The sequence below is a fragment of the Glycine soja genome, chromosome 19 (assembly GCF_004193775.1).
Source record: "Glycine soja cultivar W05 chromosome 19, ASM419377v2, whole genome shotgun sequence".
NCBI classification, from domain to species: Eukaryota; Viridiplantae; Streptophyta; class Magnoliopsida; order Fabales; family Fabaceae; genus Glycine; species Glycine soja.
In genome coordinates, this window is record NC_041020.1 from 2,438,627 (window position 1) to 2,457,085 (window position 18,459).

Genomic DNA, 18,459 nt, shown 5'->3' on the forward strand with positions numbered 1-18,459 from the left:
TAAAATAACTCAAACAATGTGTCTTTAAAATTAAAGGAATATCTAAAAGGTACGAGTCTAGAAACAGAAATCAAGTTTTGAGAAAAACTTGGTACATAAAAGTTCCTTTCTAATTTCAAAATAAAGCCACTACTTAAAGTTAAAATGCAAGTTCCAATAACCTCCACAAGTTAGCCTAGCTTATTGCCTGATAAAATGTTTTGCTTACTTCCCACTGATTTCCTTAGGTTTTGCATACCCTATAAAGAATTTGCAATATGGATAGTAGATACAGAATCAATCCACCAGGTGTTAATATTAACACTAACCATATTAGATTCATAACATACTGATGAGATTGACTTACCTTTTTTCTCAAGCTATTTCTGGAATCTGGGGCAATACTTTTTCATGTGTCCCGTCTTCTTGCAAAAGAAACACTTTGCCACCTTCTTAATATTAGCTTGAGGTGGTATTTTAACATTCCCCTTCTGATTAGCTTGAGACTTAGCTTCTTTGTTCTTCCCATAGGTAGTTGTTAGCAATGCACTCTCACCCATCTCCATTACATGCCTTTCTTCTTCCTGAACACAAATGGTCATTAATTCATTGATAGACCATTTGTCCTTATGTGTTTTGTAGGAAATCTTAAACGACCCATATTCCTGTGGAAGGGTGTTCAAAATGAAGTGCATCAGGAAGGACTTAGACATATCAACCTCCAGTTTCTTAAGTTGAGATGAAATATCTCGCATTTGCATTATGTACTCATGCACACCTTTCATACTAGTGAGCCGAAGAGAGGAGAACTTCATGATCAGGGTGCTTACTAAAGCCTTATATGAAGTGATGAACTGGTCATCAATGGCCTTAAGCAAGTCTCAGACCTTTTCATGCTGGTTGATAGAACCATGTATCCCGACCGAGATTTTGGTCTTAATGAACATCACACTGAGCCGGTTGGATCGCTTCCACCGCTCATATAGCACAACATCAACTAGGCTTTCATCAGCGATTGTAGGTGGTTCGTCTTTCCTTATAGCATAATCTATATCTATCCACCCCAATTGCAAAAGAATTCTCTCCTTTCGTATCTTATAGTTATCTCCTTTGAGTTCGGGAACATCACATTGAATATCAGAAAACTAACAGTTTGAGAAGCTGCAAAATCCAAAGGATTACGTCAAAATTTGAGACATATTAATCTTAATTGTGTCTTTTACCAATGTAAGCATATTAGAAAATTGAATCTTGTGACATAAAAATTGATTGTGGGCTAAATTTGTAATTCAATAAGAAACAATTAAACCTTATGATAGAATAATCAAATCACATACTCAAATTCATGCTTTACAGGTACAACATGAAAATAATTTAATTTTTTATTGCTAATATTTATTTTATGATAAAATTGACAAATTATACATACCTTATGATCCCTGTGGGTAAACCATGAAAAATGTCATTTTATCCCAATTAATCATACAAATATAATAAAAATTCCTATGGGATAAAATTTATTATATAAAGTATAATTAATCACAATATTATGTCTAATTCCTTATATGATATTTAAACAACTTAATATATAATTTTAATCAAATTATAGATTTCGGGACTAATCCATAATTAATCAAAATTATAAAAATCACTTAGACATAAAACTTAATCATATGAGAATAAATCATATTATTCATTTCAAGATCAAGATATAATACAATGATGAATAAATTCTCATATATAATTTAATAATTGACACATAATATTATGCATTTGATTTCATATATATATGCATAGAATAAAATGTTTGCAGAATATATTCATGCATAAAGTACATCAAAATTGTATAAATTGTAAAGGTAAACAGAATAAGGATATAATATATGAAAAACAAATATATATAAAAAAACCTTCAACAATTTAGTGGCTTGTGCATAATAAAGTATCTTGTTAGACTAAAATTTTTAATCGGGATGTTGCAAACTACAAAACAAAATGAAACACAGGTCATTAACAAAATGCGGAAAAACAAAAATCAAAATGTACCTCTAGCCATTGCCATGAAAGAGCTGCCTAGTTTTGGTTCTTCCAAGCTCTCTCTATAGATGGTGTATCAAAATAAATTAGAAGAGGTGAACTTAGGGACCAAATACATGTGCTATATATAAGTATTCTACCGTCAAGAATGCATTTAGTAGCCATTACTATTCATTAGTGGTCATTACCACTATTAGTCGTCATTTACGACTAACTTTTGTATTGAATGGTTATATGAAATTAACATCTTTCCCTCAATTTATGGTTCTTTTTGTAGGAGTTGTACATATTTGCATGTTTAGTTTGATTTTGCTCAGCAAATACTCCCATTTTTGTGAATTAATGTGAATCAACTTCAGTTTCAGGCTAAAAGTAGAAGAAGGTGAAGCAGCTGGTGTAAAAAGGGACATCATACATAGAGGGGAAAAATGAAGATACACACAGAGAGATGAAAAAAATAGAACAAAGCTCCAGCTTTCAAGAGAGTTTAGGTTTTAGGAGTGATTTTAGGGTTCTAGAGGTGGAGGAGACATCCTCATCCATTTGTAACCTTAGTTTTCTTCAAAAATCTATCCTTTGTGCTGAAAGTTACTAATTTACAATGGAAGGCTAGATCTCTTGTTGGAGATTTCTGTTGAACACTTGATGTAATATCTTTTCATTATTTATTTAAAGTAGTTTTTATGTGTTCATTGCTTCTATCTGTGCTTATTTCTTGCATGCTTGTGGCTTGATCACCCATTTGTATGTAAAGTTAGGATTTTTAGTATTGGGAAGTGCTTTAAAACCTTAGAACTTGATAGAGCATGCTAGAAAACTGTATGTCTGGGGACGAAGTGCAGTGATTTAGTTTATATTATGTTGTAATCTTAATACAACTCGTTTAAACCAAGTTTGTTGAGGGATCAAGGACGAAATTTAAATAGAGTTAGGCTCATTCACACGAGAGATCTTGGTTTGGGTAGTTGTTTTTAGCATAAGAACACTAAAATAACGTTAAATAGAGAAAAATATTTAATAACATCAAAGTTGGTTTAGTAAAATGACCCAATGTTTTTACTTAACTATTTTCACCTCTCACTCTTAGTTACTTTAGTTTGTAGTTAATTAGAATTATAGACAAAAAACCCCTTTTGATTATTTACTATTAGTTACTTATTGAATGCACATTTTATGAATGAAACAAGTTCCCTGTGATTCGATACTCGGTTCTTACCATTTTATATTACTTGTGCGACTCAGTACACTTGCTGATTAGCATTTGCAGATCATTATTCCCGAACAAGTTTTTGCCACAAAACTACCACCCATTAGTAGCTATTCAATATTTGGCTTCTCAATTCCAAAGTTGATGAAACATTTCATTTTTCAAAACTTACAGACCAAATTATTACATATAATACGTTTTGCAACTTACAAACCACACTCCTTTGTGTAGAGGGAATGAAACCAGGCGGAATGTCCATGTACACTTTCTCTTCAAAATCCCCATGGAGAAAAATATTTTTTACATCAAATTGGTGCAACGACCAGTCCAAGTTTGCAACAAGTGATATTAATACTCTTATGGTATTCAATTTTGCTACTGGAGAGGAAGTTTCTTGATAATTAATTTCATACGTTTGAGTGAATCCCTTCGCGACAAGCTTCACTTTATATCTTTCAACAAATCCATCTGCCTTGTGCTTGATAGTAAACACCCATTTACATCCCACTGTTTTCTTCCCCTCTGGTAATGGCACAAGTGGCCAAGTGTTATTTTCTTGTAACGCTTTCATCTCCTCCTCTAGTGCTTGGATCCACTTGGGATTTTTCATAGCTTCATTTACTGTATAAGGAACGTCATCTGTAGATAAGTTATAAACCAATACCTTGAGAGCCTCAGATAACTTGTGAGTTGAGACACAATTGGCAATTGGGTGCTTTGACTTACTAGTTCCATGATCCGGTGAATACCGATTAGGAGGCTGCCCCCGATTATGCCAGAAAGGTAATTTATAACCAACAAAAATGTTTTAAGGAGAGTTTAGAACTTGTACCTTAGAGATATTCTCAGGAGATTGGTTTGATTGTGGCACTGCCAAGTCATGGAAGGGTTGTTCACTTTCAGTTTCTGCAGATTCTTCAATTTCTGCTCCAACCTGCTCATTATTTTCAACATCTTCAATTTATTTTCTTTGATCTATCAATATTGTCTCTGATTCTCTCGGCTGAACCTCCATCCATACATCATTTGAAGCTTCGAAACCTGGCCAATCTTCCCAATTATGCTCTTCACTCATTATCTCCCCCTAACGAGAGGAGTGGGAAGATTGGAAAGTAAAGAAATTCTTTGATTCAATAAAGGTGACATCCATGGTGGTATAAAGACGCCTTATGACTGGATCGTAACAACGGTATCCTTTCTTATGAGCTCCATAACCAAGGAAAACACAATGAGCAGCACATGGATCTAACTTCGTTCGTTGATTTTTATGAATGCGAACATATGTAACACAACCAAACTTTCTTGGAGGAAGCATTAGAATAAATGGTAATGTCACATGTTTTGCTAGAACTTGAAGTGGAGTCTTATAGTTCAAGACTTGAGATGGCAGTTGATTCATCAAGTACATAGCAGTCACCACTGCATCTATCCAAAAACATTTAGGTACATATGCTGTTGAAAGGAGAGCTCCAGTGATTTCTAAGATATGTATATTTTTGCGCTCTGCAACACCATTATGTTGTGGTGTTTGAGAGCAAGATGTCTCATGATGCTAACCATGTTCCTTAAAATATTTGTGAAATTTTTCATTATCATATTCCTCACCATTACCAGACCGAAGAATCAACAGTTTAGCAGAAAATTGTGTTTGGATCATATTATGGAATGATCTAAATATCTCAAAAACTTCATGTTTATGCTTTAGCAAATATAGCCAAGTCATTCGTGTACAATCATCAAAAAATGTGATAAGCCATTGAACACCAGAAGGAATATTAATAAGGGAAGGACCCCAAACATTAGATGATCAAAATGCATGATAGAAAAAGGTGTATCACATTTATTCGAACAAATTGGATAAGGTACACAATGACTCTTAGCTTGAATACAGGCTTCACACTTGAAGTCTGATTCATTGACCTTTGTAAATATCTCTGGAAATAAATAACTCAAATATCAAAATGACGGATGCCCCAATCGGTTGTGCCATAACCAAATTTGTCTTTCCTTTACTCAAATAGAATGCACATTATTTGCTCTACCATAACTGAAATCATTTAGGTAATACAACCCTCCCCTTTTAGTACCAGGACCAATAATCTCCTTGGTGAGAATATCCTGAAACAAACAAAAGTTGGAATACATTACAACACAACAATTCAACTCCTTAGTCACTTGATTGATAGATAACAATTTGTTAGAAAGTAACGGGACAAGTAAAGTGTTTGGTAAAGAGAAAGAAGGAGAAAAATCAACTGTTCCCGCCCCTGTCATTGGATAAGTTACTCCATTGGCATTGGCAATGCATGTCCACTTCGGTTGAAAGGTTTTAGAAAAGTCACATGGATCAAATGTCATGTGGTCAGTTGCTCCAGAGTCGATGATCCAATTATCATGGTTTCCCAGTTTAGAGCATGAATAAGAAGAACCTTGGTTACCTGAATCATTTTGAGAAACATGGCCACTAGTGATTCTTGTTGTGTGATAAGAGATAGTTAAGGCTCTACGCTCACAAGAGTTGCATGACTAGAATTGTTTCCTCCACTTGATTCACGCTTTTTATTTTCCTTGAGTTCATGCCACCAATCTGGATAACCATGTAGTTTGAAACATGTTTCTTTTGTATGTTTCATATTTCCACAATGTCTGCATCCTTCTCCTTCTCCTTGTGATTGAGATTTGATAGTTGGCTTGCCATTTGAAGTCATTTGAAGAGATAATTGGTGTTGAGGTTTATGCCCTCTCCTTAAAAGTATAGCACCTCTTGACACAATATCTTTATTTACCATCATCACAAATTGCCTCAAATCTTCTCTTCAGACTAGTGCATAAGCTTGTTGCACCGTTTGGAATGGTTGCATCTGAAGTACACCCGCTCGAATCTTGTCAACACAATCATCAAGCCCATCTAAAAAGGTATAGACTATGTCTTCTTGCAAAATTAAATTATATTTCTGAATATCAGCATCACATTTCATAGGATTTGGTCGACGGAAATTAATTTCTCTCCATAGTCCTTGTAGGTTGTTATAATACGTTTCAATAGATCTGTCGCCTTCTTTGAGTCTGGTCACTCTTCTTTTGAGATCATATACTTGTGATGTATCAGCGCCATCAAAGTATGTTGTAGCAATACTATCCCAAACAACCTTAGCCGTTGGAAATCTAATAAAGTTGCTAACCAACTTTAGATCCATAGAATTGATGAGCCATCCCTTCACCACTACATTTTTCGTTCTCCTTTTTTTGAATGCAGGGTCTATTTGTGGGGGTTCAGGAAGATCTCCATTTATATATCCCAATTTGTCTTTGCTTGAGATATACGTCTTGACAATTTGGGACCATAGTGCATAATTGGTACCATCTAATTTGATTCCAATTTGTATTGCAGCTTCAGAACTTGAAATTTGACTCTATGTTTGGTTGAGATTCAATGCTTGAGTAATCCTTGTTGTAAATTTTGCGAGGAGTGAATTCTCCCCTTCCTATTTCGGCACCCCTATTGTAGGCGTTTCCATTTTTCTCTTTTTCGTATGGATCTAGAATTCCTGCTCTGATACCATGTTAAAGAGGAGACAAAAGAGAAAGAATATCTTTATTTTTCCTTATTTTCCAATGTAATAAAGGGAGGCTATATATAATTTGTACATGAAGCTATTTTTGGAAGAAAAATATAATCACACTAATCTAGGCTAAAATAATTCAACGGATATTCAACGATATAAATTAGGTAACAAGAATATTATTGTTTCCTATGATTCCTCTTTGATAACTCACGTCAACAGTACGGTCATTTGGAACTTGGAACACTACTTCTCTTCTAGTTCTTTTAGAGTTTGCCCTGTTAAATGTCAATTGATGAATGCTAGTCACCTGCATCCATGGATTCTGTTGTAATTGCAGAAAGAGATTCAAGGAAAGAGTAATATGCAAGTGCAATTCATATCTAATCAGTTGATTGTTTGGACTTTGGAGGCTGATTAAGTGATTTTGGTGTCTAATTCAAGAGTGTTGTGTTATATTTGACACATATTCAGTTCTACCCGAGCAATATGTTTGCTTATCAGTTGAAGAAAGTAATTTTGGATGCTGAACATACATTTAGAGAATAAACTCATTTTGGAAACATGATTGGTTACTCCCAATTTGTTTGCGATGAAAATTTTGTCTTGAAACTCAATTTTGCAAAATGAAGACTTGGATTGCTCGTGCAATGAAAACTTTAATCCAAACATGAACTTAGTTGCCCTCACTGTTTACATGCTTGTGTTTATCTAATATATGAATACTGAACTAAGTATAATCTAATTACACAGAGAGCCTGGTTGAGCCATTTTTCAACCGGTTCACAAACATAGGTAAGTAGGAAACTAACATACGAAATGGATGATGCACACATGCTTGGTTTAACATAACATTAATTGTGAGATATTCATATTCCGCGTGGTTTTTTTAATTTGCTAGGCATTTAATTCATTCTTTTCCTCATTTGTGTGTAAATGTAAAGAAAATAAGAAGATATATATACAATAGTAATTGACAGAGGTATCAAAATGGAATAACATGACATATGATATATATACATTTGATAAACATTTTATAAATAAAACAGAGTAGAACATAAGATTAGAAAAACAGAATATTGTTGACACATGGTTTATAAAACTCATACTTTATTTAATTTAATTAACTGAGTTAGACCATTCAGGATCGATCTAAGAGTAAAATAAAAAAAATCATATATATTAACAAAAATGTATGTTGACAAAAAACCTAAAATATAGTTTTTCTTTTAAAATACTTTTTTTTTTAATTTACTTTAGTTCCTCTCACCATTGGGTTGTCCTGTTCCTGATACCGTCTTAACATATTGTTGATTTTTTTGAAAAAAAATTATAATTAAACAATAAATTAAATTAAGAAGACAAATACGGCAATATCAAATAAAAAAATTAAGACAAATTGAATGTTTCATTTCATTCTACAAACTTACCAAACCATATAAAGAAAAAGTAAAAATGTACAAGTCATCACTCATTATCATTAGTTAAACGGCTAAATTTATTGGACAGCAAATCTGTCATATAAATGAGTCAGTAAATGTGAGCATGGAATTCTCATGATTTAGGGACAAAAATTATACTTAAGGTCGTATCTTTACGTAATTCTCCTTATTATAATACTCTTTAATATTTGTGTGTGTTCAGTGTATTTTGTTGAATACTTGAATTGGGTAACTGGAATTCTGGCGCCTATTATTATAAAAATGTATTCACAAAATAATAAAATAATTGCTTAAATTAAAATATTTTTTTAAGCATGCTAATTTAATTAGTTCGCGTGAAATTAAAATATATTATTTTTATGTCTAATTATAATTATAAGATATTTTTCAAAAATTTGGTTTCACTTTTTTATAAGATTCTTTTTTAATTTCTAAATACATTAATTATTTTTTTCCTTTTATATTTTTATTTAATTATTTTTTTTAAAACATTAATGAGAAATAAATAAGTGAATAGAGAGAATAAAAAAGTAATTTAGAATAAAAGTATAAATAACTAACAAATTTAATATGATAATTATTTTTTGAAACGATATGAATTTTAAATTAAAGACGGCGGGAGTATATTTTGAGAAGGTAAAAAGTTTTTAATTGTCAATTAAATGTCTCAGCAAATGAAAAATAAGTGTTTACATACAAAAAGGAAATTGAAAAATAAGTGAGAACGTGAAATATATGGTCTATATATATCAACCAATTGAAGAAGAAGAAAAAAACACTGCATTACAAAAAACTTTGAGAGCTACGTACCAATTTCGTGTGAAACATGGATAGAGTGTTTGAAACCATGAATATTCCACAATCCTCTAAAAAATAACACTGCATTACAGAAAACTTTGAGAGTAACTGTGTTTTCTTCTCATTATATTTCAAAAATTAATTAATGAATTTTATCATAAAAAATTATTTTCCAAATGCCGTGCATATCATTTACCACTTTCCTCTAAAAAAATTCATTTACGTCTTTAATATATAGGTTAATTAACTCCATATATCCGAATTAAATAAGGATGGGCTAACCAATTGAACTCCTAAGCTGTCATATAATAAGAAGACACCTCTAATTTTAGTTATTCTGTCATATTGTAAGGTGTAGGTGTAGTGTAGGGACTAATTAATTAAAACTTATATATTTTGTTTTTTCATGTAGGAACTAAAACTCAAAATAACTATAGAGATTAAATATACGACTTTTAAAATTAATTTTACTTCAGTTAAAAAAGTATCTTTTACTTGACGAATAATAAAATAAATTAATATAATATAAAAATTTAAAAATTAACAAAATATTAATATTTTTAACAGAAAATTGAAAAATAATTAAAATAATATATTTCAGAAAAGCATAAATGATTAAAAGAAATTTTTTAAAGCTTAATATACTAAAATGAAATAACTGCTCAACATAATATATTAAAAGTAACATAAAATGAAACAACTGCTCAACATAATATATTAAAAGTAAGATGAAGCCTTTTTTATATAATAATGGTACCAAGGTTTGAACTTTCAATCAAAATTTTATGCAAGTTATTTCAACACCGACTATTAGGCTGATTTTACGGGGTTAGGTGTAATTTGTTTTGGTTCACTTTGATTTGACAACAGGAATAAAAAAATCAAACCAAAATGAAATAAAAAAAGGAAGTATTTTTTGTTTCCAGTTTTTCTGGTAATTGATTTAATTTTTTTTAATTATTTTGACAGTTTAAAATATTTTGATTAGATTTTAAATATTTTGTGTTTTATTGATGATAAAACTGTTGATAATTACTAATAAGAAATAAAAAAGACATTTTTATATTTCACCCCTCTATCTAGCACTTACACAATCACGTGAAGGTAATATATAAATTTCCCAACAAGCAAGAAATCCATTGGAAATTGGCCAGTTGTTTCCATGTTGTTGCTTCCTCAATCTATTCAGGGAATATTTATTTATAGTTAAAAGTTATTTGAATACAAACGAGATTAGAACTCTGATTGAAACTTGATTTCACACAGTAATTAACGTTAGCTTCTGCACTGACTTATTCATGGCGCTGTCAAAATTGCTTTACAGCGATTCTACTTTGTAACGGATAAGGCCTATGGGTTGAATTTGTGGCAATAACTTTTCAATTAAGCAAACAGTATCTAAATCGGAATGTACCATTGTGTAACTGTAATATAGGTGGTAAATAATTTTCACAATTAATTAAATATGTAATTTGGGTTAAGGTGTGAAAAGGAGTTAGGTTAAATTAACCTAAATTTCTTACATATTATATTTTTTTGTTTGTTGGTTTGACCGGACACAAAAGTTCAAGTTAAATTGGCTCAGTTTTTTTCAAAATAATTTTATTTAAATTTTACAAGAAAAAATATCTATCTACATAGATTTAACAGTTTTCGGACCTCAATTTCATGGGCACGAGACTAGTTCATTTGGCTTGCCAAACAAACCCAATTTTGATAACCTAATCCCTTATTTTGATTATCTTATGAGAAAATATCTATTAAAAAATGTTAATGTTTTAAATAAATATCAATTCCTCGAAAAATTAATCCATAATTTTGGGCTAAGATATACTTGGGTTAAAGATAAATTATTTAGAAATTATGCTACCTGAATATCACTTTCTAATATGAAAAACCGGCTAAACACACTGAAGCAAATACCACATTCGGTACTTATTATAAGGTCCATATAGTAATTTACCAAGGATTAAAAAAATTTAGTTAACTTAATTGAAAACATTAAATATATCTTAACTAAGTTAATATTTTTTTTTCTTTCTAAAACTACTCATGTGAATAAAACTAATAAATATTAATGAATTATGTTTTTCTCATATCCATTCTAAAAAACTGACTTTAATAAATGACATTCTTATGAAAAAAAAAATTAATGCAGGAATATCTTAGATTAGATTTTATAAAAAAAAGTTACATTTTTAATTTGGACCTCATAATAAGAATCGAATCGAATGTAGTATTAACTTATTGTATAATAATGCTAATTTAATTAAAAAAATGAAAATAAAAAATTTAAAAGTTTCACTCAATTCACAGCATTAATAACTAACTATTGTATAGCATTATTTTGAGTCATAATTAGTATGTTTAGGGGCTGATGTCCACAGACAAAGACTTAGGTAGCAGAAGAAGTTTGACCACTGTTCCAACATAGGTTGTAAACCCTAAGACGCACGAAACAGACAACAAGAGCATCAAACGAGACCTAAGTGCTGGTAAATTCACCATGTTTGGATTTTGTAGTCTCACCCTTTGATCTTTTGGAATTTAGTAGAGACTCCTAAATTGCTAGCTACCTAGCCATAATGTGCGTGGTTAGCAATTTTATGCCATGTGATTTGAGCATGTCATCAACTTCTCTGCACAATTAGTTTGGACTTACTACAAATAATGTTAGTAAAAGTGGAAACAAATATCATATTTTCTCTAAAACCAAATGACATCTAACATAGACAATTTTTTGTTAGAATTGCTTTTAAAGGACGTACAATCAAATTAAGATTCAACGAGTACCTACAAAAATGACTTGCAATATCCATCAAATAAGTCCTAGTCTAGACATAAGTAATCACTAATACATATTTTTATGTACAAGTGCATATGTGACTACTAATTTACTATACTACCTAACTTGTCCCACACTCATACAGTCATACTTATATATAATAAATAAAATTATATAAATAAATATTTATTATATTTTATTGTTAGAATTCAAAAAATCTTTGAACTATTTTTTAATCAAATTTAATGTTATAATTTCAATTAATATTTTGTTGTCATTAATTTTTCATATTTCATTTTAATATTCAAGTATTTTTTTTAATTTGTAAAAAGACACATTAAAATATTATATTTAAATAAAACATGGATATAATAGGTCCAAATATTCTTATAAGCTAATTAATGTAGTTTATAAAATTTATGATTACTTGTATTTGATTTCTTTGGTGTGAAAAAAATAACTTATAAATTTGGATACTCTTTAAATGAGTATAAGATTGCTCTAACACCATACTATCACTCCTAGTCCTAGGTCAACTAGTTGAACTTACTCAAATACTCTGTTTCCAATAAATGGGAATGCCCTCTCAATCAAGAGTGTATAGCCTAGCATATTGAATTAATTATCTTTTAGACTAAGTACCTAAATTGGTGACATGTCACTTGTTGGTTTTTTTTTTTTCTTTTCACTGCTATACACACTTTCTTTCTATTTTTTTTTTCCAAATTACACCTATTTACATAATAATATCCAAATTATACCCCTTTTCATAATCTTCTTTGAGAAGTCGAGATTGATTATCCCGACTTCTATACGGTACTTCTTTTTTTAATTAATTTTTATTTGTAAATTTTTATTTTAATTTAAATTATTAAAATAATATAAATATTATATTTTATAAATAATCTTTTCATAAAATTTATTTTTAAAATTAATTAAAAAATATTTATATAATATAATATTTATATTATTTTAAAAATTTAAATTAAAATAAAAATTTACAAATAAAAATTAATTAAAAAAAAGAAGCACCTTACGGAAGGCGGGACCCCAACTTCTCAAAGGGGATAAAAATGAATGTAGTTTGGGTATTATTAGATAAATAGGTGTAGTTTGAGGAAAAATTAGAAAGAGAGTGTATATAACAGTAAAAAAAAACCTCACTTGTTCATATTTGTCACGGAACATGAGGAATATAAGACGTGAAAAGTTTGGTAAATAAAAGGGAATGTTGCAATCCTAGAATTAGCACAAAAATGACAAAAATTGTCCTATAAGGTTCCGCAGAAGAATTAGGCAGAGAATTTCCCATACTGAAAGCAACATTAAGAATATTATATAGTTCATTAAAGAACAATTCAAAATAGAATTAATTGATCTGTTAGAAAATGAAAAAAAATAAAATAATTACGTTAGAAGCTTGCCTTGTCATTTTGTGCTTGTCTTTGATTTGTTGAAGATAAAAGGAAATGTTTGTGAGCATCATCAGCAATGAAAATGAAATAATCACACACATTCACAATATAAAAAACACCCCTTAATGCTTCTAATTCTGCAGTCTCTTCTTCTGATCCTTATTTTTTGGTCATTCATTCACACAACAAAGTATATTAGGGGTTTTACTTTTTTCTTGACTTAGTGACATCTTCCTTTGCAAGAACCTTAAATAGCTTACAAACACAACCTCTTCTCAACACCAAAGTCATCGTGATTTTTATCCAAATTCTCAACACACTTTCTCATTAGAGCAAATCCTAAAAGGGCGGCAGAAGCTTTGAAAACAGAAAATTTCTTGGGAGGCACATAACAAGGCCTTGAACTAAGCAAATTTGTACACACTGTGAGTTAGCATAACTTGAAACTATCTTACTATGTTCTTTTAACTTCTACTTTGTCATTATTCATAATTGAGAACAGCAAATTAATAATGATGGGTTTTGTTTTGTTTTTCAAAACTTACAAACTACAAACAATATGCTTGATGCTTGTGTTTCCATGTACGCAAATTTGATAACCATGAGTATTATAATAATATCTTATATTTTCTTCTTATCGATACTAGAACAACAATACAGGTGTTGATATCTTGAGAAGCTTCTCTATATATTTGCATTTGGTTTTCTTGGACAAAGAAATTCAGAGAGAGAGAGAGAACATGGAGGAGAGGAATGAGATGGAAAGAATTGATGATGTGATGCCAGGATTTCGTTTTCACCCCACTGATGAAGAGCTTGTTGATTTTTATCTCAAGAGAAAAATTCAGCAGAAGTCTCTTCCTATTGAACTCATTAAGCAAGTGGATATTTACAAATATGATCCATGGGACCTTCCAAGTAAGAACTCTCATGACTCACACACACACACACACTCATTGTTCTCTACCTTTCTCTTCTTTTGTTGTTTTGCTTTATATGCCACATAGACAAATCTTACATACAGGGTCAGACTAATTTGCAACCAAGTCTTCCTATTTCATTTTAGTTCCTATGGTAGTTTTGGTATTCATAATTTTGAAATGTGGTAGATTTTGTCCTTGGTCAAGTCAAAATAAAGCATAGGATTAAGAACAAAATTCATCATATTTCAAAATAACAAGAACCAAAACCATCATTTTTATAGTTAATATTGACCAAATCTTAAGGGACCTAAAATATATTTTATCCTTTTATTTTTCTAGAGTGAGCATCAAAGGTTCAAAACTCTTATAATTTTAACTTGGTTTCAATTTTTGTTTTTATGCACATGAAGAGCTGGCAGGTACTGGGGAGAAAGAGTGGTATTTCTACTGTCCAAGGGACAGAAAATACAGGAACAGTGCACGTCCAAATAGAGTCACAAGAGCTGGGTTTTGGAAGGCCACTGGAACTGACAGGCCTATATATTCCTCTGAAGGAAAGTGCATTGGTTTGAAGAAGTCTCTTGTGTTCTACAGAGGAAGAGCTGCTAAAGGAATGAAAACTGACTGGATGATGCATGAGTTTAGGCTTCCTTGCATATCAGACTCATCCCCTCCCAAAAAACTCTCTGACAAAAGCCTCCCTCCAAGTGTATGTATTGCACCAATTTCTTATACATACATACAAACATACATACATGTATATGACATTTCAAGTGGCAACATGAAAGATTTAGAGGGACTAATCTTGATCACTTCATATTACATGCAAGGTCAAAATTAGATATATGTTAAGCATTTATGCACTCATAGTGTAATAAGTTTCTTTAGTCTATAACTATATAGAAATTGTCCAGCCGTCACCACGTGTCGGCTGGACAGTTTTTATATAATTATCATTCTTTTTATTAATTTCATTGTCCTTTATACTTTTTATATTTTTTCTTAAAACCGTGCAAATACATGGACAATTACATAGTATCATTTAATCACAAATTATCATGTATAATAAATTTGTTGACTTTTACTGTAATTACTTTAAAAGTCATATTAATGATGTATTCGATTGGTTAATAGTGTAGAATTTTTAAACTAACAGTGTAAAAATTAAACTTGTAAGTTAAACTAATCTTTACTATCCATGTAAGAATGAACAACTAAGATTAGTTCTTCTTATCCTTCGTACTCTCACCTAATTGTATATAGGAGAGAGCATGGAAAATGTGAGAAGAGTTAATTGATAAACATATAGAGAGATAAATAGACATAGAGATAGATAGATATCGATAGACAGATAGATAGAATTTGTATTTCAATTGTGGTTATTCATGTAGTGCTTTGTGTGTTTTCAGGATTCATGGGCAATTTGTAGGATATTCAAGAAAGCCAATTCCTTCTCCATGGCACAAAAAGCATTATCTCTCCCTTGGATCTCTCAGTTACCTGGAGGCATGGTATCTGACATGTTCACACAAGGTTTAAACTGCCATAACATAGAATCACCAGCCATTCAATTTTGTGGTGACAAGCAGGATGAGTTACACCAAGTCTCCAACAATGCCATCAACACCAACTTCACAGCCTCAGATATTCCCACTTACAAGCCCATCAACAACAGCACAGCTTCCAAAAGTCCTGTTTCAGATGGAGACCTTGCTGCTGACAACTTCATATTCTACACAGGGCCCACCAAGTGCTGCAGCACACTACTTGATGCCACTAATTCCATGCTTTCTCATCCCAACCCTGACTACATAGCATTTGAAGAGCCAAACCAACAACATTATAGTGGCTTCTCAATCAATCTACCTCAAGATATGCAACAAAACATGAGCACAGAAACAGGAACCACTGGATTTCCCTTCAGTTTGAGTCCTCCTTATGATGCTGCTTGGAAGGCTTCTTCTGTGGCATGGGATTCACCTCCTTGCCCTAGTGACATGTCCACTACCTATTCCACTAATAAATGCTACACTTAATTAAACAAATTAGGGGCATTCATGGTGTGATCAGGTATTGGCAATAGAAGACTTTTGGCTTGTTAGTAGTTACCATTTTGTTTTTACAATTTTAGTATATTTATCACTAAAATCAATACCATTAGGTACTGATTTTTCTTGTAAATGTACAAGTGCTATCACTTTTTCCCTGTTCATATTTATATGTACCTGAATGTAACTACCAGTACCACCTAGAAACAAAAGAGCCACAAATTTTATGAACCATGTGCTGGGAAAATAGATCTTCTCATGTTGGTTTTTCATGTGACAGGGTCATGTGAAGGAAGAAAAAAAAATGTAGACACAAAGATTTCAAGGTCTTATGAAAATTTGTGGGATCATTGTCTCTGTGTCTATATTTTTTATTCACGTGATTTTTATCATTTGAAAAACTCTCTTGGAATTATTCGTTTTTGGAGGGGGGGGGGGGGGGGGGGGGGGGGGGAGACACTTTGTAGTTTCGAGGAGGTTTGCTTTGTTATTTGCTTATATGTTTCACGTATTTCATACATTTACCTAGTTGTACATATAGTTTCATATCTCCACGTATAGTTTTAATTTTATTTTAATCTTTTGGTTTATTGTTTTATTTATCTATATCCTTGTTCAAATTGTAGTATCTAACATATACTAGCTATTAAATTTAGGCTATACAATTACACATAATCAAAATTTAATATCATATATGATCACTTAAAAAAATTATATGATTTTTAAAAAAAATTTACATAATTAAATTATTTTAATCTGGTAAGATCTAATGGTCAATTATATTCCACTTACTTTTTAAAAAAAAAAACAAATCCTTTAATCACATATGCTCCCTTATATACTATACCATTAATTAGGCATCTAACATGTTTCGATATTAGGTAGAAAGATTGATAAAAATAAAATAAAATCAGAAAGTATCTAAAAATTGGAAAGAGGTTCTTGGAATCTTCTTCGTTATTTGGAGTATAGCTGAAAAGGCTAAAAGTTAAAAGAAAGCACAAATAGATTTCTGTTAGGAGAATATAGACTTTAATTTTGGCTTATACACAAAAGATTTTGATGATTAAAAATTATAAATAAAATTTAGCTTTCGCTGTTTCGAATAAGAAATACTATTGGCACATGAATTCACATAGTGAGAGGATATACAGTGGAGGAATGTGGCGTGCAAGAATGAATTTGACAAGTCAATTGGGACAAATTTTGTTCACTTTCACGTTACTTGGTCCCAATAATGAAATTCAGAGATGATCTAGTGCATCATGGGAAGTGAAAAAAAAAATGGATTAAGCATATACAACGTCATTAACGTGTATAGAAAATATATGGATAATTAGATACACACACGCTAAACTCTATGAGATATATAATAATATTCTTGTTATGCAGAGAAGCCAATTTTCAGGCCACCGCGTACAGAGATAATAGAGTCACAAGTTTCTTTACTTTTAACAAAGTCAGGATGATCGAGTACTGGTTGCTTGTATGGATTAACTTATTTTGTCATTAAATTTTTTTAATTAATCTATTTTTAAAAAAATATTTATTGAGAATCTAATTAAAATATACATAATAGTACATTTTATATGTTAGTGTTATATTTTAAAAATATTTTAGTTATCATGACCATATAATAAATGTAAATTTAAATCATTGCAAGTTACTTGTTTCATTATGTTCTTTTATTGCACTTAGAAATAACAACAAATAATAAATGGTCTCCACCACGGTAGAGATTTGTTGTGTACACAACCATTTATTGGAACTAATTATAACAAAAAACATTGTTGTATAATCAATCTAGTATAACTTTAATTTTAATCCCATTGACGTGTGTAATAATATTTGTTTTATTTATTTTAATTCCATTAACATGAAATTATTGGCATTATGCTAAATTAGTGCTCGAAGAGCATAAAATCTCAACTAAAATTACGGCCAAATAGAGAAAAAATAATAAAATAAATTGAGAAAAAATAAATGTGGTATGTAACTATGTATAAAAAGATCAAGTGTGGTCAGATGTATAGTTTAATTTTTATACTGACCAATGAGCTACTTACTGTATCAAATACTGTTCCATTTAATTGCAACAGATTTGCACACTCCAAGTCAATACCTTATATTTTCTATTTCAACTTGGTCAGACATTGAATGATGCCTCCAAATTGTTTGATAAAATGCATTGGATAATGTTGAAATTGATACTTTTTGCTTTATATGAAAAATGGTCTTAAAAATTTCTTGATCAGCTCCTAA

The 18,459-nt window shown here is 30.8% G+C and overlaps 1 protein-coding gene across 1 annotated transcript; it reads left to right on the forward strand.

The window, feature by feature from the left end:
* The first annotated feature begins 13,324 nt into the window (after window positions 1-13,324).
* On the forward strand, window positions 13,325-16,624 carry LOC114399717 (putative NAC domain-containing protein 94). Its single transcript, XM_028361933.1, has 4 exons — window positions 13,325-13,651; window positions 13,874-14,144; window positions 14,560-14,858; window positions 15,559-16,624. The coding sequence occupies exons 2-4, from the start codon at window positions 13,967-13,969 to the stop codon at window positions 16,183-16,185; spliced, it is 1,104 nt and encodes a 367-aa protein (XP_028217734.1). The 5' UTR covers window positions 13,325-13,651; window positions 13,874-13,966; the 3' UTR covers window positions 16,186-16,624.
* Window positions 16,625-18,459: the final 1,835 nt, after the last annotated feature.

What these genes read in the sequence shown, in the direction of transcription:
- LOC114399717 (XM_028361933.1), top strand. Translation starts at nt 13,967, where the DNA reads ATGGAGGAGAGGAATGAGATGGAAAGAATTGATGATGTGATGCCAGGA. An exon ending in TGATCCATGGGACCTTCCAA is followed by an intron (nt 14,145 to 14,559) that starts GTAAGAACTCTC and finishes ATGCACATGAAG; the next exon opens with AGCTGGCAGGTACTGGGGAG. An exon ending in ACAAAAGCCTCCCTCCAAGT is followed by an intron (nt 14,859 to 15,558) that starts GTATGTATTGCA and finishes GTGTGTTTTCAG; the next exon opens with GATTCATGGGCAATTTGTAG.